The following is a 24,846-nucleotide window of genomic DNA, read 5'->3' as shown; positions in this document are numbered from 1 at the left end:
AATAATGATAAATATTTTGATAATAGAAAAAGAAAACTCCATAGAGTATAACAACATAGATAATAATAAACAAAATAAAGCCATATAGTTAAATAATAAACAGGAAAATAGTAAATAATAATAATAAATGAAAACCAAGGAAATAAACAGACAAATAACAAAGAAGTAAAAAATTGTATAGAATAAATTGCATGAATAACAGCATCTTGCTTAGGTGCTTGTCTAAACGAATCTTAAAGCTTCGAATTGAACTACATTGCACGGCCTCTGCAGGAATATTATTCCATTCATTAATTACACGGTTGGCGAAGTTGTTTCTATCCATTTCCAAATTGAATATATTTGCCGACATTTTGAGACCGTTATTTCTTGTCGGATTCTCATTCAGTGTGGAAATTTTGTCACTTGATGTTGTCAATTCCCTTTAGAATCTTGTATCAAGTCACCTCTGAGTCTACGCTTTTTTAGGAAAAGCGGATTCATATGTTTAGTCGATTTTCGTATGATTTATTTTTTATATTTGGAATCAGTTTTGTGACTCTCCGTTGTACTTTTTCCAACCTGTCAATGTCTTTAATGAGATTCGGTGACCACACGGAAACGGCATATTCCAAATGTGGACAAACTAACGATTTATATAGCTTTTTAATGAGAGCTGGACTTTTTAAATCAAAAGATCGCGCAATCAGTCCTAGACTCTTATTTGCTTTTTCAGAGGCTGAAATACACTGCTTAGATGATTTAAGACCGTTACTGATAATTACGCAGATCCTTTTCACTATCCACTTTTATTAACGAATTTTCAAATAACTTGTAATTGTACTTACTGTTATTTTTACCTGTTATTTTTGCTTAAGGGTGAGACTTGGAATAATTATGATAATAATGTTTATTGCTGCCTAAAGTTTCATTGATTGGAAACTCGCAAACCTGTAGATATTACTGAAGGCAGTTTTAAAGTACTGTTCTTTTATATGCCGGAGCTGTCTTGAGTGGAGTATAACATGGTTGGATCAATTCATGTACGGTTCAACTTTGGCACATGTAAGAGTTCATAGAAGCTATCGTAGGACAGATAATTGTCTTGGCCACACGAATAATACAAGTACCATATCCTGGAAGTAATGACAAATGTTATTTTTACTTAAACATTAAACAAGTGCCTTAGCGGCGCTCCAGTGACGTTTGGAGGAAACTTTGGATGTTGTGTTGGATTATTACGGGATTTTGTGTCACCGGCTGGCCTATAATAGAAGACTGGGCCACCAATGTGGCCCCCAGCCGCGGAGATACTAGTTGTAGGTAGTGGATTTGATAGGTGTATGAAACTGATCTCCCTTCCTTTACCTAGTATGGTAGGACCAATTCCGTAAATTAACAAGATGTGTACACATTGGTGAGAAGACTTACAGGTTAAGCTTTGGAGCTAGAAGGGCATGGTATACAATACAACAAAAGGAATGCAGAAAAGGGGTGACTATTGGCTACAGGCCATAGAGTAATAGTGGAAGGAGAGCAGTCGCTGGTTGTCAGATCTTGTGTGCAGAAGCTGAGAAAATACACAGTAGAGACCACGGGCCTGGTCTGAAGACCGAATTTCAGCTCATAAGGGCTGTCGAAAGATTAGTGTTCCATGGTTGTTCATGTGGAGAACACTTGGCAAGAGAGAACTGAGCAATGTTATAGTAATGATTGTTGTCTCAGATTTCACCTTACAGAAACCCGCAGTCCCTCGGCAGCTGATGATGGTCTTTGCGACCTTCCATTGATCTCACTTGGAAGGAATTTAGGACTGATGGCTGTGTTGTATCAGCGTAGGCGTGTTTCTCTGTCACCATCACTCAGAATCAATAGGCCTTACTGAACGCTGTGAGGTTGATAACACTGAGGGACCTAAAACAATTAAAAAAAAAAAAAAAATTACAGGACAGATTAAATTAACGGACCTTATGGGACTATTAGTGCCCAGCTAAAGAAAGTTAAGTGATTCGATAATGAAAAATCGAAGCTAATTTCCAATAAAGATAATAACTTCAATAATGATCTGTTTCAGATAACCGCTGTAATCCCCAACTTTGCGTTTTTTTAATACTCTGGCGCAGTTATGAAAAACGTATTGCGAATACTGAAAATTTCCGTATTTTGTGTATTCCCAATAAAGAATTGTCATGTACCTAAGTCATGGTAAAACACGACATAGAGTTATGAAATGACTATCCAGTCTTGCTGACGTGAATACGTTTAGGATTTTTCCCGTACATATTTCAAAGCCGAAAAAATGCCCTCTGAGAGCATCTTCGAAAAGACGTGCTAAGTGGAATGAATATTTCGTCCAGCAGATGAGCAGAATGATATTGTCTAGCTTTAGCCGGAATAAGATCCTCATGTATAGCGACATAACGCTGGTTAATTTGTTTATTTTCCCTTTATGAAATGAACCTATGCTAGACGTTTCTTTAAAAATAAAAAAGGGTAATCGTATGAGAGTATTTTACAGTACTCGCAAGCATCTGGCGACTTTATCATTTCAAATTTGCTGATGCAAAGGATTACAAAGGATTACTTCAGAAATTGGCTCAATCCTGTCTGGTGCGACAGCAGTTGCTCCAGTTGAAACTAACCTGCAGGATATGTGGCAAATAGGAATGAACTACGTAGTGAGTGTACCAGAGCTGTAACGAATTAATTGAAAACGTGGAAGACGCGCGTAGTGACACGTTGACCCCTTTCGGCTGAATAAAACTAGTTGTCGGCAACCAGGACAAATGTACAGTCGTGAATGGTCCTGGGAAGCTTAGCTAGAATGAAGAACGACCCTAATCATTTAGGGAGAGAGGGCGTGTGTGGGTTCGTTGGAGAGGGTGAACTTGTGCGTTCGATATGGTAACGGGCTTTAAGGTTTCTCACTGCAATTCTTTTCAGAGGTCTTAGTTTCTGCCAGGCGATTGTAGCCATTGAAGGCACAAATTCCCCTACTCGGTGGAAGGGCTGCAGACTATCTGGATCCCATCTTTTGATTTACTCAGGGCAAGAACACTGACCAAAATGTCTGCTTATTTGTCGTCTTTAATTAGATCGTAGCGAGAACATTAGCCTATTGGGTGTGTGTGGGTTATTTCGATCGTAGGGAGGCTTTATTGTCAATTTTTCCTTCTAAATATATTTCGGACAATATTTTGTATGAATACGTAACGATTTATTTGTTATTGTACAAAGTATGTTAATGTATAAAATTTATTGGTGTATATTATAGATATTTTGTATTATTGTATGTTCAGGCATTATCATTATTGTAATTTTTCCGCAATTTTTCTTTGCACTTCTTTTTCTTCTTCACATTCGTGGTCACTATTGTGTGCCAAGTTTTGGGAAGATAAGTAACACAAAAGGTTGTTTTTAGTAATTTATAATTAATATAATTTTAATACAACAACCTAAAAGAGAACGTAATTCGCCAAGGGTAACTCCAGACACCTGGAAAAAGGGAGTAATATCCTTACACAATATTAAAGTTAATAGTGGAGCGAAGGTTAACTCCCCCAGGTATCCAGTACCTGTCATGAATCTCGTTTCGAGGTCCTGCAACCCCCTTCGCCTCATCCTGAGAAGAGGACTGCTGGATCTCGAGGCGAGACTCTGAGGTAGCGCATGTCGAGGAGGACCAACTGCTGCCCCACCACCTCCAAATGGTGCTACCATCTGGGAGTTGCCAAGAGTGTGGCAGTGACTGAGGCTGACACCATATTCAGTCACTTTAAAACTTCCATACTACTACTACTACTTGACAGTAACTTCATTCTTCCACTTAACACCAATAAGTACTCCGGAGATGGTGCGTGATGGTGGGGGCAGAAGGTGATTGTTGGAAGCCCTTAGTCACAATTCACGCGGGTGGCGGTACAGGCCCAGTGGTCGTTCTGTAATGTGACGGGGGGTGGGGGGGCACGACTACCTGTACTACTGAGCAGCCATCTTTATAACCCACTGTGCTCACCCCACATGAAGAGACTACAGTAGAAAAGGTGTTTCATGGTCCTACCCAGGTCTACCAGCCACCAGTTCGATCCATACCGTGACGAGGTGGACCATGACTTAAACCATCCAAGATGCTTGATTGTGGAATATGCAAACAGTGAATCAATAACAGAAATGACATATGAAAGTATGTGATGACTTTAAAGATAAATGCGGAACCCTTTACGATGTGTGCCCCCAGAGAGAAATCGTAACAATAGAACTAGCATTAAAAAACTCAGTATTACAAAATCAGAACCTTAACAAACCTTGTAGACACCACAGTCCAAACAACATTACATATAACATACGCCAGTGTAGTAGTAGTGGTCCATACGATTGCGATACGACATAGAAGAATAGTAACTAACAGAGCATTAGGTTTCATTGCTAGGACGGTAACTAATAAAAGTGCAGATGTAATTATCAAACTCTAGCAATAGTTAGACCCATCCTTGATTATGCAGTACAGTTTTGGTCTCCGTCCTACAGAATGGACATCAATTCACTAGAATCAGTACAGAGAAGAATAACCAAAATGATACATGGATTCAGAAATTTATCTTACGAAGAGAGGCTTAGGCACCTTAAATTACACTCTCTGGAAAGACGCAGAGTGCGGGTTGATCTAATAGAGGTGTTCAAGTGGTTCAAAGGCTTTAACAAGGGTGATGCAAACAAGGTCATCATATTAAAACAACAGGGCAGGACTCACAGTAATGGTTTTAAACTGGACAAATTTAGATTTAAAAAGGAAATAGGCAAGAATTGGTTTACTAATAGGGTGGTCGACGAATGGAATAGACTTAGTAACCATGTAGTAAGCGCTGAAAATATCAGTCGTTTTAAGAAACGATTAGACAACTTTATGGATGGGGATGACAGGTGGTGATGGATACGGAGCTGCAGTCTCCTTCATTCTTATGTTCTTAACTATGTAGTGAGCGCTAAAACTTGGTTGTTTTAAGAGAAGATAAAATAATTTTATGGATAGGGATGATAGGTAGTAATAGGGATTGGACGGCCTAGTGTAGATCGGTCTCTTGCGATATCCTCCATTCATATGTTCTAATGTTTTAAGAATTAATAAAAAGAATATAAGGTGATCAAAAATAATGAAAATGTAGCGGGTTGAATAAAATAAATAAATGTCACAAATATACTTCCACATCGGTAATAACGTTTAATTAACATAAACGTCCAAGTCGCCTAATTGTAGGTTACCTACTATAAAAAGTAAATAAATAAAAATGACGTCCACGTCACTGATTTAGTAGCGATCCGCACAGTTCCAATAGGTAGAAGTAAACATTGCTATGACGTCACATGTTAATGCGCACGTGCCTGTACTCCTCGCAACGGTATTAATTTTCTTGTGAAAAAATATCCATAATTACCGGTTATTTCGACGGGACCCGACTTCATTTAACTTTTCAAAATGCCAGCCGCTACCCTCCTCGGTAGCCAAAGGGGTTGAGTGAATTTCCTTCTACTTTCTGTCAATTCTGCTGACATGGAGTGACCATTCTATCAATCCCTGATTGATGACGGAACTCAGAATTGGGAACTTCAAAGGCCACTTCTGGCTGAGAGAAAAGTAGCAATACTGCATTTAGTTTCTTACACACATGATATAGACTTTGTTTGGTAAATGATACTTGTCATGTGATCGCTGAGTTCGAGTCCTCGGCAGTACCGTATTCCAATTTCTGCATGTAGCCCCATTGGGTTTCCCGATGTTGATGGCTTAGAATTAAAGTACATTGTGGTCGTTAAAATGTATCTCTAATCACTGAGACCCATTCAGTGTTGTACACACACATACACACACACACACACACACACACATATATATATATATATATATATATATATATATATATATTTATATGCTAATAACACGGGTACGTGTGTTCACTTATGCAAAGTAGACCACTTGGAAAAAAGAAACTAACGAAGCAGAGCGCTTTCGTATATTACATCTTCAGTGCAACAAGTACATAGTAATAGAAATGCATAGATAATATATACATGAAAAAAGGAACAAGGACAGTTTGAATTGTTCGCTACCCTTATTGAAACTGTCCTTGTTCCTTTTTTCATGTATATATTATCTATGCATTTCTATTACTATGTACTTGTTGCACTGAAGATGTAATATACGAAAGCGCTCTGCTTCGTTAGTTTATTTTTTCCAAGTGGTCTACTTTGCACATATATATATATATATATATATATATATATATATATATATATAATATGTATACATACATATATAATATATTAGAAAAAAGAAGGCTGAGATATCTTGAAAGGTATAAAACCTCTAGTTTGTCAGTTGCCCACAGGGTGGGCTGGTCGTGCACGGGGAGGAGCACCAATTTCTTTTCACTCCTGGACACAGCCGCCACGCAAGACGCGAGGATCTTTCTTTCGCGTAGAGGAAGCAAATGGAATCTTGTCTCCATTTTCTTGTCTCATGTATCACCTTTGGTGTGTTTGATTTGAAGAGGTCACTGGCGAGAGACATTAACGTGAACCAGTTACCAACTATCATATTCCTGCTGCTCTGGTAATGGTGAAGTAGGGCCACAATTTGAGGTTACCACGAGATGGCGGAGCCTGCCTCCCCGGGTGCGGCGCGGCATCGCCCTTGCTAGGTACTTAGTGCTGCTGTCTTTACACATCGCTAACTTGCTGTCATACTTGGCAAGCTCGCTAGGGATGGGCATCCAGAATACTCCCCACCCCTAACTACTCATCATTAGTCAGATGGAGGCCTTGATCATACTATACATACGCCCAAACCTATCGAAGGTGTCCCAGAATCTCCTAATGGCGATGAACATGTCCGCCTGCTGCCTCTCCTGCCTCTGATAGGCAGCCATGTTTCTGTCGCTATATACCTCAGCTACTTAAAACACCAGAAAAATAAAGAAGTGTAGTTCACCTGTTACGCACAGTGTCCTGTTATTCGTGGACATATAACCCAAACATCTGACATCTGGACCCTCCATAAACGGAGCAGCTTCTACAGAGGCATTAGAAGACACTACCCACCCACCCTGGCCGTGTAGGAACGAAGAGTCACATGGTTACAATTCACGTGGGTCACGACCGTGTACTTGAACGTGTTACTGGGCTAAGATACCCTGCGACACTCTTCCTCCCTCCCTCTCTCCCATCCCCCCCCTCTCTCTCTCTCTCTCTCTCTACCCCCTTTCTTTTCACTTTCCTCTGTCTCCCCCCCCTTCCTCTCCCTCATCCTCTCTCACACGATTGAAATTTCGCATCTACTTACCCAATGTTTGGGTAATTACCAAAATTACCTAAACTTTGGGTAATTCTACTTCGTTCCATATTGTAAGGTTAAATTTTTAGAGTAATTTTGAAGCTTCCATATATAAGTGATTTTACATTAAAACAAAATAAACAATTCAGGATAGATTCTGGGGTATGTGGGAAAAACGTCAGTCCTTAAAAAGACCCTTGAAAAGGTTTATAACCTTTTCCTCTTAAGAGACGTGTATCAACCATTACTTAGATGGTGTATGGACTCCTCTAAGCTAAATAAAGTTGTGTGGCATTAGCCAGCACGAACCAATCATAGATGGAAGTTCATCCCAATAGCAGTAAAAGGTAATAAAAATATTTCAAACGAGTTGGTTAACCCTGTACTGTCCAGGGGTTTATTCATACTAAATTAAGTCGCATGGGACCAGAACAAAAATTTGATAGTTGCCAAAAAATTACCCCAGTGGAGAGTAAAGGAGTAGAAAATTATTCCTGAAAATGTATACAGCATTCTTAGGAGAATCTGGCAATTGACAGGGCAAGGTAAGATTAATTCCGTGCGTGCGTGTTCCCAACCCGGAGAGGGAAGGCACCTGCAGGCACATTTATCAAGGTTACTGCTTGTTGCGGCCGCTTATCTCCATAAGAGACAACCCATGATGGAGACGACGAGGGGGATGCTGTTTGAATAGAAGACTTCGTAGGGAATAGCTAAGGAAAGCCGGGAGGAAGGTTGGTAGACGGCGTGTGGTTCCCACTGATTGATGGCGGCGACGAGGTGACTTGGCAACACCGAACTGTATCAACAGTGTCTCTTTCTCTTTTCTTTATTTTTCTTTTCTCTACTTTATTTGTGTATTATTTTTTACACGCTCCTCTTTTTCTTTCTCCCCTTTTCTCTTAATTCCCCTCTCCCCTTTCCCCACCCACCTCCTACATCACCCCCCCCCTCACTTTCTTGTTCAGTTTCACATATAACTTTAATAGGTACGTATTTCACGTCAATTGTGTTTGAGAGAAAATATTGCATTAGACTCGACAGGCAGATCATGGTTGACTGAAATTAGTGGATTGACAGGGGAGGGGGTCTCTCAAGAATATCTCCAGAATGAAGGTCAGCAGAGTCTTCAGCACTGTTAGAGTAATGATTTACGTGACATGATGTGCTTGTTTTTATTTTGGCTCGTTTTTCTAAGGTTTTCGCAGGTGTCAATACACACGCTCACACACACACACACACACACACACACACTTCAACGAATGGACGGCTTAGAAGACGTTCTGAAGAAAATTGAAGTCTGTGGATCCCAACGCAAAGAGAAGTGCCTATTGTTTTTACAGGGTGGGGGGGAAATTGCTCGTGGAGTAGTAGGAAAGTAGGGAAAGAGGAAAAGGGGAGGGATTACTGAGGGAAATGGAAGGAAATGAGGAAGGAGTAGACTTGGCCCAGGCAGACAGGCGAAAGGTAAACAAAAGGCCTCCCGATGATAATGAAATGTCTAATAAAAATGTAAAGATTAGAAGTATAGACAAGAGCAATACAGTAGTAAGTGATGAGAATATTTTCCAGGGATTTAAAGAGGGTGGGGGGGGGGGACACAACCCCCCCCCCGACTGACAAGACTAGAAGAGAAGGTCGATAAGATGATCGAGGACTTGGAGCGTAGGTTCGGTAATGTTGACAGTATTATACGAAGAGTTGAAAAATTGGAAGAACTAGAGAGGGCGAACAAAAACTTAACTAAGGAAACTGAATAATTAAAACAACAGTTAAAAGAAGTAAAAGATGAGAATAAAGTCTTAAAGGAGAATAATAAGGAGAACAAGGAGGGTTGGAAAAAAATTCATGAAAATAGCAAGGTTGCATTCACTGACATAATCAGACAGCAAATGAATGAACAAACTGAAAACTCAGTTATTAAAGTGATGAGACAGAAGGAGAATATAGTAAGAGAGTTAGCAGACAAAAAGAAATGTATAATTATATTAGGAATGGAAGAGAAACATAACCCAGATAGAACCACAAGAATCAAAGAGGAAAATGAAAAAGTAAAAAATTTACTAGAATTAGTACAGGAAGATGAACCAGAAATAATGAAACAAATCGAAGAGAAATTCAGGCTAGGGAAATATAGTACAGACAAGACCAGACCAATCAAGATTAAATTCAGGTCACAAACTACGGCTGAGAATATCTTATCCAAAACAGGGAAACTAGCAACAAGTGAACAATATAAAAAGGTATGGATAAAAAGGGAAATGAATAAAGAGGAAAGAGAGGAAGAAAAACAGAAAAGACTTGAAGCAAAGGAAAAAAACGAGATAAGAACGGAGTCAGAAAAAGAGAGATTCTATTGGAGAGTAGTGAATATGAAACTAAAGAAAGTCGACATACAAGAGAAAAACAAAAGGGAAACAGAGAACACAATGGAAGTGGCAGAAAACTAAGAGTGTCTTACACAAATATAGATGGATTAATAACAGGATTGAATGAACTGAATGATTATTTGAAAGAAAAAGAACCAGACATAATGGGAATTGTAGAAACAAAATTAAAAGGTCCACTACCACCCAACAGTGTAGGACATGATGCATATAATTATTGGATTAGAAACAGAGTGAAAAAGGAAGGGGGTGGAGTTATGTTCCTGACTAAGAAGGATATAAACGTGAAGGGTGTCACATATGGAAAGAATACAGTAGAAATGATAATGATGGAAGTAGAAGACAGAGATAAGAAGAACAGAAAGTTTGTGATAAATTATGTGCCCCCAAAAACAGCCTCATGGGAAGAGAGTGAACATAAAAGTATGTTAGAGGACACAAAGATAACATTAAACAAGATAATGGAAGAGGGAGGAAAAATAGTTATGATGGGCGACTTTAATTGCAAAGAAATCTGCTGGGAAGAAATGACAGTAAAGGGTGGAGACGGCTCATGGGGAAACGCTCTACTCGATGGTTACTGACCATACAATGACACAATGGATACAGGAGAACACTAGGTATAGAAATGAAGAAGAGCCATCGAAACTAGACCTAGTAATTACATCCGAACCTAGAATAGTGGACAAAATTGAATATAAAACACCAATAGGTAAAAGTGACCACATATTGATTGAACTGGAACTTAATGAAGAAAAATATATGAAAAGAAATGAACAATACAGAAAAGGAAGAATGATGTATGAAAAAACAAACTTTGATCAAATAAGAGAATTCTTTCAAAAGGAAAACTGGGAAGAAATATACAAAGAAGAAACAACAGTAGAAGAGAAATGGAATATTTTGACAAAAATTTACAAAAAAGGAGTGGAAAAGTATGTCCCAAGACAAAAACAAGAAAAAGAATATGTAAAATGCTGGTACAACAAAAGCTGTAGGGAGTTAAAAGACAAAAGAAACAAAGCCTGGACCAGATGGAAAAAAGACAGAAGACCTGAAAAATGGAAAATATATACCTGCTATAGAAATGAATATGTACAAATGTGCAGAGAAGAAAAGAGAAAATATGAAAAAGATATCATAGAAAACTGTAAAGATCAACCGAAACTATTCTACAGATTTGTAAACAATAAACTGAAAAACAAACAAGACTTGGAGAAATTAAGACAGGAGGGAGTTGAATACACTGAGGAAATGGAAATGGCAGAAATTATGAACAAACATTTTAAATCAGTGTTTACAAGGGAGAACATACAACCCAAAGAGAACGAATGGAAAGAGAAAGTCCCCCCTATGGAAGAAATAGAAGTAACAAAGAATGAAATATTAACACACTTGAGTAATCTTGATGTCAGAAAATCGCATGGACCAGATGAAATAGCAAACTGGATACTAAAAGAATGGAGGAATGAACTGGCAGACAAAATACATAGCATACTAAATAGTTCCTTGAAAGAAGGAAAAGTTCCAGAAGATTGGAAAAAAGCAAATATAGTACCTATATACAAAGGAGGAAATAAAGAAGAACCTACCAACTATAGACCAGTCTCTCTAACAAGTACAATAGCAAAAATTTGTGAAAGAATGATCAAAAGTAGATGGGTAAAATATTTAGAAAAAAACAAAGTGTTAAATCCATGGCAATTTGGATTCAGACAAGGACGATCATGCGTCACTAATTTAATATGTTTCTATTCAAGGCTAATAGATATAATACAGGAAAGAGATGGATGGGTGGACTGTGCATTTTTAGATCTAAAGAAAGCTTTTGACAAAGTACCACATAAGAAGTTGCTTAAGAAATTAGAAACTGAAGGAGGAATACAGGGCAAACTACTAAATTGGATGGAGGACTTTTTGCAAGAAAGAAAAAGGAGAGTAGTGATAAGAAACCAACACTCAAAATGGGATGAAGTAATAAGCGGTGTTCCGCAGGGAACAGTTCTGGCCCCAATAATGTTTGCTATATATATTAATGATATGGATGAAGGAATAGAAAGCTATATGAGCTTCTTTGCAGATGATGCAAAACTACTGAAAAGAGTGAAAACTGAAGAAGATTGTGAATCACTACAGAGAGATCTAAATAAAGTACAAGAATGGAGTAGGAAATGGGAGATGGAGTTCAATACAAAAAAGTGTAGTATAATGGAATTTGGAAAAAGCAAAAAGAGAATAACAGGAGCATATAAATTGGGAGAAGAAGGAATAAAAAAAGTAGAAAATGAGAAGGACCTGGGAGTCATTGTTATGAATAATATGTCACCCGAGAAACATATAAATAAGATTTTTGGAGAGACTTATAATCTAATAAGAACAATCAAAGGTGCATTTACATACCTGGATGAAGAAATGGTGAAGAAAATCCTAATCACCCTGATAAGACCAAGATTGGAATATGCAGCAACGATATGGTCACCAAGTACAAAAAAATGTATAAAAAACTTGAAAGAATACAAAGAGCAATTACAAAATTGGCACCAACACTCTCAAAACTATCATATGAAGAGAGACTAGAAAAACTTGAACTACAGACACTAGAGCAAAGAAGAGAGAGAGGAGATTTGATAGCTATTTACAGAATCATGAAAGGCATAGAAAGTACTGATAGAGAGAATCTGATAAAATGGGATGACAGAAATACTAGAGGACACGGAAAGAAAATAAAAAAAAGACGGCTATAGAAGAGATTTGAAAAAGAACAGCTTTCCTCACAGAGTAATAGACAGTTGGAACAAGTTAGATGAGAAAGTGGTGTGTGCAAAAACAATACATGAATTTAAAAATAGTTTAGATAAAATGAGATATGAAGATGGGACCCCACGAGCATAGCTCCCCTTCCCGTAAAATACAGCTAGGTACAACTAGGTAAATACACACACAATCACCAAGTACAAAAAATGTATAACAAAACTTGAAGGAATACAAAGAGCAATTACGAAATTGGCACCAACACACTCAGAACTATCATATGAGGAGAGACTAGCAAAAATTGAGTTACAGACATTAGAGCAAAGAAGAGAGAAGACTTGATAACTATTTATAGAATCATGAAATGCATGGAAACTATTGATAGAGAGGATCTAATAGAATGAGATAGAAATACAAGAGGACACGGAAAGAAAATCAAGAAAGACAGTTATAGAAGAGATCTGAAAAAGAACAGCTTTCCCCACAGGGTAATAGACGTTTGGAACAATTTAGATGAAAATGTGGTGTGTTCAAGAATGGTACACGAATTTAAAAACAGTCTAGATAAAACGAGATATGAAAACGGGACACTTCGAGCATAGCTCCCCTTCCCGTAAAATACAACTAGGTAATTACACACAAACGCACCCGCATACGTTACTCGAACGAAACGCGGCGATGATAGGCAGGTTGTAGCAACGTTCCTGGGAAAAACCGATCTCTACCTATCGTGAGGTACACATACCTAATGTAAGTATAGGAAAGGAGCAGCTAAGTGTAGGGAGTAGTGTAGTATATTATCGTTTATGGTACGAGAAATAATAAAGGGAAAATGTAGGAAAGGCTGTACCCATGAAACACCAAACCTTAACCGAATGTGCGCCAGCCAGGTTAGATGGATTGTGTGGTAATTAGATCAAGAGGAAGCCATTATTGACGACCATGGTAATTGGAGCATTTTGGAGGACTTGGAAGGTACTGGGTTGCATAAAGTATTTCCAGCCCCCCACCCCCCCTTTATACCATTGGCCCCCAGCAGCACTTGTTTCATTCCTTGGCCCATATATTTCTTCTTCTACCCAAATAGAATTTCTTTTCGGTGGCTCATTGTTTTCTGAAACTGGAACACTTGATCCCCTGAGCCAGCGTGACTGTGCTCACAAAAGCACTTGTTGAAGTTTTAGCACACAATACTTTCTCGCCCCTCTACGGTGCGCATAATGAAGTTCTGTTGTCTTGCCTAGGGCCAGTTTAGCGGTTTCCCATTGTGTTTATATATATATATATATATATATATATATATATATATATATATATATATATATATATATATATAGTGTGTGTGTGTGTGTATGTATGTATATATCACTCATTCCCTGAAATTATCGTTGTCATATGTCACTATACCAGTTATGTAAATCATATACAATAGAACATACAGGCCTTTCAGATTTCCAAAAGAGTTGATATCAAAATCTGAAAAAAACACACTAACCCGATGAAAATGAATGGCATGAAGGTGTCAGGAGTTACTACCTACCTACTCCCAAGTTAAATACTTGGGAATATGTAGAAACAATTTTGCTAACCGCTTCGTCAGTGAGTGAAATAAGCTCCCAGCTGAGTCAATCGAATATATTAAAGCTCTATTTAAAAAAAAGCGTTAGACTTTTTTTCATCTGACCTCGTTATGAACAGAAGTTTTCTATCATATGTCTTTATAATTGTAACTAATTGTGTTGTAATCTGTACCCAAGTAGTGACAAGGAAAATAATTTTTATAAGGGGAGGAATGGGGGAATTCCGCCATTTGACTGCAAGACCGGCTCAAGGTCGATGTGGAAATCTTTGATGGGTTTCTCCTTGAAATTTTTCCTCTTGTCTTCTCCATTCCTTTCTTGCTGATATATTATTATATCTAGTATGATATGCAATTATTACATATCTTATTTCTATGTTTTAATGCATATTTACCCCCATAGGATGGGTTAAAATAGAAAGGCAAGCTGATAGGACTTCTGACCGTAACGAGGTCGAATGCAGGGAAAACAATAAGAAGAATATTTTTTATACAAAATCGAATGCAGAAAACCCAAACAGATCAGGAAAAAACATTTTGCCAAGAATATAACTATCGTGCGAGTTCATTTTCTAAGATTACAAAGTTGACTGAATTAGACGCTTGACTGTTAGTTTGCTTTGAATAAACATGATGTCTTAATAGAATGTAAAGTAGTTCGTTGTTTATGATAAGAAAAGGTTCAAGGTGACCACTTTTTATACGCTAGCTTGGCTACGTTTCGAGCGGCCGCTTTAGAGGCCCAGTAGTCACAAACTTACGACCTGTCGCCGGCGACCAGCCTGATTTGTGTTGTTCCTCTGTTTATAAAAAAAAAAAAAAGAAATTCAAGACAATGCAATTGGAATGAATCTCTCCCTCATGAAGATGAAGATGAAATAGCCAGCTGGCGCTAACCATGAGAGAAACAAAATTGTCACCGTCGAAAGTGGTCGGAAACAGGTCGTAAGCTTGGTGTGACGGGTTTAACAGAGACCGATGCCATATGTGCTCGGACCACTGATCAGTGGCTCGGACCGCCAGATGACAGCTACTTTTGAATTTTTATGACATCTCTACACCGAGGGGGCTTATTTCTAGTCACACGTTTAACTATCAAAGGATATTGCGCGGTAATCTGTATCATTTTTTTTTTTTTACTGTGTGTGGATTATATGGACATGTGTATGAAGCCAAGTCTGGGGGAACAATGTATTTATGAATTGATCGTGCAGGGGCCGTTGAACCATGATACGTGTCTGTGGACGTGACTGTTCTGGAAATTCGCAGCCACGGTGATTGCGCTGATACCTTTTTTTTCGTGGTTTCCGGGGCTGGTACCTGCTCAGACCTCAACCTTGCCGGTGGTCTGGAACTGTTCATCATACATGAACGCAGGAGAGACGGTGTCCTCCACGGCATGATGCCACTCTGGCAGTAACAATACCTGGTGGAAGCTAATGCATCACATAATGATGCCCAAGTCACTTCAGGTCCTAAATGAGCAGCGGTCGGTGGGCCATTAGAGGGGGTTTACACGGTCTAACGGTTCGTCGAACGCGGTTCGACAGACACAGACAGGCATCAGTGATGTGTGAACGGGGTATTTGGTTGTCGAACACGTTGTTCGACAACCAAATACCCCGTTCACACCTAGATCTAAGGAATAACAGGTCTAACCACTTCCGACCGAATTTCGAGGGAGTTGGCGCAGCGGGCCCGTGAACGTCACCCGGCTGTTCAAAGTGGGGTTCGCGGGTCCTATAGCTGTCAATTGAAGCTGGTGCGTCGTTCGGGTATGTTGTTGCCTTCGCTCGCACCGCTCCACGCAATTAGTTATATTCTGACAAATATTATATAAAATATATGTATAAATATATATAAAATATTATAGTTCCTGTCTATATATATATGAATATATAATATATATGATATAATATATATATATAATATAAAATATTATAGTTCCTGTCTTCCTTGGCGTTTCACAGTTTTCTTCAGTGTTTCACAAAGAGAAAACGGACCCAGCCTAATGACGTCAGAAGCTGCGCACAATAATTCAAACGGGACCTGTATATTTAGACCTTGGTTCACACATCACTTTAATTAAACACGTGTCTGTCGAACCGCGTTCGACGAACCGTTAGACCGTGTAACCCCCCGCTTACTCAGAGTGGATGCACTTCCTAACCTCTGCGCCGATGTCGTGGCACGTGCCAAGCGGGCTAAAGATAGGTTCGAAGGTCGTCCACCTTGACCTTGGAGCGGACCCGCGGTACTTGGCCATTCTCGCCTCTCGACTGCGACGAGTTGTTGCCCCTAGATCCCTCTACGACCTCAAGGACGCGTCTCTTTACGTTTTCACATTGGTTAACGTTTCATGATTTAGTGGAGGATGACGGTCCGTACAACCCAGTGTTATAGCATGTTGTATATTTCGCTCTTCCCGACCGGGAGCGGGAGGGTGGATTTCCCCCCCTAGGTAATATTAGATCAACACTGATGCAGTTCTAGGATTGTACGATTTTCACCCCTTCATTTTGAGGCTCCACAATCAGCTAAACAATCTCCGAAGGTGATTAACCATTTAAACAGTAGTGTTGGCTCATTGGCGTCAAAAGTGGCTTTTACAATAACTAAATGCGAGTTTATGCCTGTAGCCGCTTCGATTTGGCCGTATGTGGACCTCAGAGGAGGAGGAGGAGGAACAGGGCAAGTGGCAGTCACCGATTGCAGCGGCCGGAGTTGAACCTGTGTGATTACGTCATCGCGAAGTTCAAGAGTGCCATGACTAGGCCTACATAATTAATCCTATTGGCAAATGTTGAACCCGTTGAGGAGTGTCGCCCATTAAAGGCGTCTGTTCTGGTCGCCGACTCCAGACAAATTTATTCCCCAGGAAGGAACCCTTCTTCGAAGGGGGTTACAGGGGAACCGTGCTTGCAGCGTTTCGCAAACGTGACACGACGTACCTGCGCTTGACTGGGTCTTGGTGTTATGGTGGTAACTGCCGCTGGCGCGTGTTTTAGTAGGTCATTTTGTGGTGTAGGAGCGAGCGTGATGGCGTTGCGTTGTTGCCCTCCAAGGCTAAACAAGAGGAAGGAAAGCGTTGCCTAAATTATGCTTGGGTTCCGGTCCAGTGCAGGAGTCGTGTGTGATTCATTGCAAAGGAAAAGCATACCGACAGGAGACCTTTTTGGTCCATAATTATGTCGGATGCGAAAAATTATAATAATGATAGATAAATAGATAAACAAAAATAACAACGTAAATAACAATAGATGAAATAAATAGGTGAAGTTAAATAATAAACAAACAGGTAAATAGTAAATAATAAATGGGCAGATAAATCATAATGAATAATAATCAAATACATAATGATAGACAAATAATATAAAATAAATGGCAGACATTACAGCATCTTGTTTAGGTGTTTATAACTTTATCTAAACCAGTGCCTCTCAACGTGGGGCGTACGCCCCACAGGTAGGCAATTCGGTTTTTCAGGTGAGCAATTCAGTATTTCAGGTGGGCAATATGGTTTATAAGGAGAGCAACTGAGGAAATCTAGATTTTTTTTTTGTAAAAATGTGTAGCTCATGTTTCAGGTAATATTTTGAGTAAATTATTTTTTATCAATAAATTCATTAACTGTCTTGTTTTTTTTTTTTCATTGATGCCTTGTTCTTTTGAAGTGGTTTTAAACCTAGGTTTTATGCTTTTTCAGCTGAAGGCGAGTTTATTTTTCAAATGATAAGAATTGTAAATCACCAAATGGGGGACATCAGGATTTTAAAGGTGATTAGGTGGGGCATAATGGCCAAAAAAAGGTTGAGAGCCACTGATCTAAATGAATCTTAAGGATTTGAACTGAACTACATTGTACTGCCTTTGTAGTAAGTTTATTCGTCCGTTTATTCCATTCATTAACCACGTGATTGGCAAAGTTGTTTCTACCCACTTCCAAATTAAATCTATTTCCTGACAATTTGAGACCATTATTTCTTGGATCATATGCTGGGCTAGAGATAGACATCTATTAAGCATGTAGATGAAAACTGTTGTGTGTGTAATGTCCCCTTTCAGTGCATGCATGTAAGCAAGCATGCATGAGTGTGTGCACATGTACATTTGTATATGCATGCATGATTGTCTGTGAACTGGGGAGGGATGGTGAATGTTGAAAAAATGTTGACACAGGGGGTTTCACTAACTGGAAACCCACAGCTTCACTGTGGCTGGCAACAATCCTAAGGTGTACTCATAGACAGTTGTTGGTGTTGTGTTATCATAAGACTGCTTCTATGTCACCGGCTTATAATAGCACAACAAGGGATGAGCCACTGGCTGTCAGCTCTCATTATATGAAGAAGTGCAAAGGAAATAGTTGGTCAAAATCAATAAATCCTGGGTTCAGTCCAGAGATCTTCCTCTTGTCTATGGCAATGGGTTTCATTTGAAGATGGGTGCCTGAGGGGATTCTCCCTTGACCTCTGTCATACAGGACCACCACCTGCAGGCACCTGTTGTTGGTCCCACTGAGGGCTCCTCATCAAGACTATCTATTTTGATTAGGCTGCACACACCACCAATTGGGGCTATGCCACTTGTGTTTCTTACGTATTTCCCTGTAGTCACAGCCCAACTTTATAGATGTTTCTATATACATGCTTGCATGTGTGTGTATACAGCCATCTCAGTACAGAAATCAACATAGTTGCCATTCATGCATGAATAAAGGGTGACGACATTACAAGTTTTAAGTACACTTAAGGGGTAGAGGGGAATAGCCCCCCCCACACACACACACCTAAGCTAGATATGATAATTGAAGAGTAAGAGACAGAACACCATGAGAGTTGCTACTTCCCTGTATACTGCAATTAGGTTAGTAATATTAAGTAAACACATGCACACACATACAAGCACACACACACACATACAAGCACACACACACACATATTCACAAAGAGAGAGGGAACACACTGTCATGGTGAGTACACTAGTGTTTTATGGGAAAGGAGCTTAAGACTTCGAACTTCGGTTATTGACAGGTGGCTCCATCTGTTGCAGAGTGCCCTCTCGAGGCTGTCTGAGTACCGCATGTCCGAGGAGCAGAGTCAGGACCTGGAGAGGCTCCTCACCTGCAGAATGGCGAGGTGAGTCCCCCCAACCACCCCCATACTTTGGTGGTTTTGCTTGTGGTCTCTCATACCCTCTGTTTACCAGTCTTATTTTTATTTTATCTTATTTTTTTTAAGCTATTTTGTCTCCCTTTCCTTTATTCATCCTCCTTTGCCTCCTTCATCATTATCATTATTATCATCATCATCATCGCCATCACCACTACTACCACCACCACCACCACCACCACCACTCCTCTTCTGCCTTATGTTTGCTTCTTTCCTTCCTCCCACTCCTCCTTTTCCTTCCCCCCTACTCCTTCCTTATCCTTCCCCCCTACTCCTTCCTTATCCTCCTCACCTTTTGCATCCTCTCTTCCTCCCCTCCCTTCCCTTCCCCTCTTCCTTCTTCCTCCCCTCCTTTCCTTTCCCTTCCTCCTCCCCCTCCTCCCCTCCTCCCCTCCTCCTTTCCCCTCCCCTCCTCCTTTCCCCTCCCCTCTCTTCATTTCCTCTTCTTTCCCTTCCTCTTCCTAACCCCTCCTCCTCCTTTCCCCTTCTATTCCTCCTTCCTCCTTTACTCCTCATCCTTTCCCTCCTCCTCACCCCCTTCTTTTTCTTTCCCCTCCTCTTCCACTTCCCCTCCTCTTCCTTCCTCTCCTCTTCCTTCCTCTCCTCTTCCTTCCCCTCTCTTCCTCTTCCTTCCCTCCATTTTTTTCTTCCTTCCCCGCCTATTTTTCTTCCCTCTCCTTCTCTTTTTCTTCCCTCCCCTCCTCCTTTTCTTCTTTCCCCTCCTCCTTTTCTTCTTTCCCCTCCTCCTTTTCTTCTTTCCCCCCCTCCTTTTCTTCTTTCCCCCCCTCCTTTTCTTCTTTCCCCTCCTTTTCTTCTTTCCCCTCCTCTTTCTGTTCTGTCCTCTCCTCATCCTCTTCCTTCCCCTCCTGTTCTTATTTCCCTAGTTTTTCTTGTCCTCACCTCTTCCTCTTCTCCTCCTTTTTCTCCTCCTCTTCCTTCCCCTTCTCTTCCCCCTCCTTCTGTTTCTCTTCCTCCAACTCTTCCTCATTATCCTGTTCCTCCCCCTGGACCTTTTTCCTCTTCCTTGTTTGTCTCTTCCTCCTCTTTCTCGTTTCTCTGCCTGACCTCCCTCTCCTTCTCTTCCTCCTCATCATCAGTCTCCTCTACTGTAATCCCCTTCAATTTTCCCAATTTTGCCCTCCTCCACCCACATTTCCTTCCCTTTTCTTCCTCTCTTCTTCCCTTGCCTCCTTTTCCAGATCACCCTCCACCCCCAAGCCCCCTTTCACCAGTTTTTGTACTTCTCTTTTCATTTTCTTCCATATGCCATATTCAACTCTTCCCTTTTCTTGGAAGCTTTTACATCTTTTGCTCCACTTCCTTCTCCAGTTTCATCTCCTGGAGTTTGAAGCACTTTCATTCAAATCACTAGAGCAGACACGAAAATCTGTGCTAGTACTAAGAAGGCTTCATATACAATCACTATGTATTATCACTTGCTGTCTTTCACAGACAACACATGAACATAAACAAATCCAGTCCAACACCTTCCTACCATATACATACAGTACTCTTACAGTACAAGTTGTTTGTACAAAGATGAGCCATTCCTGTGTGACAGAAGAGAACACACTCTCAGTCCTCCAAGGATTTCCCTTTGGGTTCCCCAGTGAGATGTATTTACCTAGTTGTATTTTACGGGAAGGGAGCTATGCTCGTGGTGTCCTGTCTTCATATCTCGTTTTGTCTAGACTGTTTTTGAATTCGTGTATAGTTTTTGCACACACCACATTCTCATCTAACTTGTTCCAAACATCTATTACCCTGTGCATAGTACAATGTGACAGGCTGCAACTTAAATTTACCTTCAACCTTTGCTCCATTTCCACCTCCTCCACTTGTCATTTGTCTCTTCCTTTTGCATTTCCCCAAAGCCTTTGTACTCCTTATGACCCTCATTGCCTCCTTTCCTCAGGAGTACAACATATCAAGCAACCAAGTTCATAGGGACAAAAGTAGGACCCTTATATTTGAATTGGGTGTGGGGAGGTTTGATATCCTTTGGTAGAGAAAGTGCCAGGGACAAATCTAGAATGAATCATGAAAGATTGGGAGTTTTGTTTTGGAGAAGGGGATTGTTATCTTTATCTCCCTGTGAGGGACTAATGGTGGGTATCAGCACATGGTGGTTCTACAAGACATAAGAGAGACTTGTCTACCTACTTCAAAACCCAAATCAAAAGTCAAGTACCCACTCCCACCCATTCCACTCCTGACCACCACCCTTTCCTCCCTCTCATCTTAGCTCCTCATGAATGATGAGTCATCCCTGTATCCCACCCACTGCCCTGGATCAGAAGCAATGTAGCAAGACACAGCACATCCACAGCAAGGCTACTTCACATAATTGGTGACCCCTCCCCATCTCAGTTCCCTTATGCAGAAAAATAAAAGATGGAGAGAAATCCCTTTGGGCTGCCTCAAAATATCATTCATACATAACCACTCCCTACCACCTCCCATCCCCTCCCTTCCCCTCCCTTCCTTGCATCACAGTATCATCTTTACACCCCTATCCACTCACCCCTATCTCCTGCCTTCTCCCTTCCTTGCTCAATAGACATTCCCCCCTCACTCAACAGCCCTTTCCTCCCATCCATCCATCTCATCCTTGGTCATCTCCTCATGACCATTCCCTCCACCTCTGCCTTCCACACCTCTTTTACTAATCTTTCTTTACCTATTCTTTCACTCATTCTTCTTTTGACTTGGCTACCTCCCTTATAAGAAGGAAGAAGTCTTTGGTATATAGATAAACTTCAAACCCACCTTCAAAACTCATCATCTCCCTCACCTCCATCTGGCAGTGTAGCCCCAAGATTTCAATCAGCTTCAACTGTATTTCCTCCACCTTTTCACATAAAGAGACCTGATAAACAGTGACTGCTCACTTGTCCTACGGCTTGAGATAGAAACAGTACCACACATGTGCAACACAGACAAGTCCAGTGTCTCTTTACAGAGGCAGGCCTTGAGGACAGTTATCAGTCACTGTAGGGCTGTACCAGTCACTAAAACTCAGGCAACAAATGAGTAGCATCTCTCACATGAATGGTAGAGGAAACAGATCACCCTCATGGGCTCCCACCAGAGATCCTCTAATGTAAATATGTTGTATTCATGTCTGTGTGCCCCCAGTGCTGTACATTCTATGGAGATAATGTATGAATGTATGTGAGACACCTTGGCAGTAGGGTCATGCTCTGTTGTTACCTGTGTTGGTATGTCTTGAGTGATGACCACAGTGAAATCAATGTAATGTATTCTTGTTTGTTTAGTTGAGCTTTTTGATTGGGTATGGGTAATGGAGGGTAGCCAAGGGTACTGTTTGGCTCCATACTAAATAGAACTCTGTGAATATTTTATGCATATGTTTGTGTTTGTGCAGTTTGGTGAGGTTGGTGGGACAATGCTATGAATCATGTCATTACATTCCAGAATTTAATTTATGTAAGTGTTTGTAAATTGTCTATGATGCATTGTGATGGATGCTGTAGGTTTTGCTTGCCAGAAGTTCTGTATAGAGAGTTGTATATGTCGAGATCTTTGTGAAGACAAAACACTGATTTGCATATGCAGGTGTTCCATGGATGTTGTCTGTATTTAACTGGGGAATATTTGTGGTGCCTTGTTTTGTGTGGATCAGATTTTTGTGGTAAGGCAGGTATGTGAGAAAGCTTTAGGAAAAGGTAAGGATGTTTTTTTTGGGCCTTTATGGTTTTGGAAAAGGCTTGTGATAGGGTAGATGGGAAGGCATTGTGGGAAGTATTGCAGATACAGGGTGCATATGGTAATTGTTTTGTTGTTTCAGGGACATGGTGTGGAAAGACATGGGTAACCACACTACTCAAAACAAAAGCAACTGATCAGTATACATTGAGACTTTGTCCCAACAACACCTTGGGTCCATGGAGAGCTTTACATTTCCTCATCTAACAAAAAGGCATGCAGTACTTATGTTAATCTCTGCTGGACACAGCAGCAGCAAGATCTCAGAACTGCTAAAAGTGACTGAACAGTTTGTCATGACTGTCGGGAGGGAGTTGATTTCTTTGGACTACGATTATGAAGATGTTGCAAAGAGCAAACATCATTCTCGATGGTTGGACACCGTCAGGGATGCCGAATCTGTCACTCAATTGCAAGCCATGGTTGATGAAGACCCCAGCTGGTCCATGAGGTCCATTGCCAGAGAGCTGCAAGTGTCTGAGGGCACCATAAGGAAGTGTTTGCATGAAGATATCAGATACAAGTCATACAAGATGCGTAAGGGTCAACTCTTCTCCATAAAGTTGTAGGAGATCCACTTCAAGAAGAGCAAGAAGATGCTCAACAAACTGAAGCACCCTCTGGAGAACATGCTCTGGTTCTTTTTCAGATGAAAAGAATTTCTGCCAGAACCAGACCCACAACCCTCAGAAGAACAGGCAGTTGGCTGTCTGTCCCAAGGATATGCCAAGAGTCATGAAAACCAAGTCTCCTGCAACTGTCATGGTGTTTGGGGTGGTCTGCCGTGAGGGCCAAGTAATGCCCCCATTCTTCTTTCCCCAGGGGCTCAGGGTGAGCACCGAATTGTACATTTCATTTCCTACAGACCCATGTGAAGCCATGGATTGAGGAAGTAGCTGCTGGTTCACCCTACGTATGGCAACAGGACTCTGCACCATGTCACACCTGACCTCAACCCTATGGACTATTTTGTATGGGGAGCAGTTGAATGAGATACTAACCACACCCCATGCAAGATTAAGGATAATTTGATCAGTCAGATCAAGGTCGTCTTTGCCAATCTCTCTCAGGAGGTTGTGGTTGTGAAGAAGGTCTGTGCCAGGTTTCGAGGGTGTGTTAAGGATGTCATTGATGCCAAGGGCAGATTCACTGAATAATGGGACACCAGAAGCATGCTGATACAGAGTCTGTTTTCTTTTTTCCAATAAATGCATTTTCAACTAAATTGTGACTTTTTTGTGTGACCCTAAAAAACAAAACAATTACTGTATGCACTCTGTATATGGGATATGAGGAAAGCTGTCAAGAGCAGTCATGAGTTTTTATGATAGTATTAAAGCCCGTATTAAAATTAGAAATGAGGAGAGGTAAAGGTGGGACTTCGCCAGGGATGTGTCATGTCGCCATGGCTGTTCAATTTATACATGGATGGGTGGTGCAAGGGTAATGGACAGGGGTATGGAGATGGTTAAAGAGAATAGAGAAAAACTGGAGATAAGCCAGTTCTTGTTTGCTGATGGCACTGTGCTTGTGGCAAGATCAGAGGACAGATTAATGAAATTAGTGACAGAGCTTGGGAAGGTGTGTGAAAGAAGGAAGTTGAAAAAAAATGTGGTTAAAAGGTGATGAGATGTACAAGGGGAGAGGATGGCAGCAAATTGAAAGTGGGTATTAAGGGAGAGAGGCTAGAAGAAGTGGATAGCTTTAGATACTTGGGTGCGAATGTGGTAGGAAAGAGAGGAGTGGAGGTGGAGGTAGAATGTAGATTGAGAGAAGCAAGTAAATGCCTTGGGGGAATAAAAAGTGCAATGAGAAATATCCATTTGGGAATAGATGCTAAAAGGAGATTGTATGAAAGGGTGATTGTGCCAACAGCACTGTATGGGGCAGAAACATGGAACATAAGAGAAGAATAAAGGAAGA

The 24,846-nt window shown here is 40.5% G+C and overlaps 1 protein-coding gene across 9 annotated transcripts in view; it reads left to right on the top strand.

The window, feature by feature from the left end:
• HemK1 (HemK methyltransferase 1) overlaps nucleotides 1–24,846 on the top strand; it is an 86,373-nt gene that overhangs the window by 34,945 nt on the left and 26,582 nt on the right. For all 9 annotated transcript variants that reach the window (XR_012967612.1, XM_076208369.1, XM_076208370.1 and 6 more), the window contains one exon: nucleotides 19,076–19,161. Coding sequence is in view for 8 of the 9 variants with exons in the window: in XM_076208369.1 (XP_076064484.1) it covers nucleotides 19,076–19,161 (86 nt within the window). In the remaining variant the exon portion in view is untranslated. The remainder of the gene's footprint in view (nucleotides 1–19,075; nucleotides 19,162–24,846) is intronic.

Source organism: Oratosquilla oratoria, chromosome 25, assembly GCF_046742065.1.
Source record: "Oratosquilla oratoria isolate Oo_2021 chromosome 25, ASM4674206v1, whole genome shotgun sequence".
Taxonomy (NCBI): Eukaryota; Metazoa; Arthropoda; class Malacostraca; order Stomatopoda; family Squillidae; genus Oratosquilla; species Oratosquilla oratoria.
Note: the sequence above shows the minus strand (reverse complement) of the source record. Positions and strands in the feature narration are given on the sequence as shown.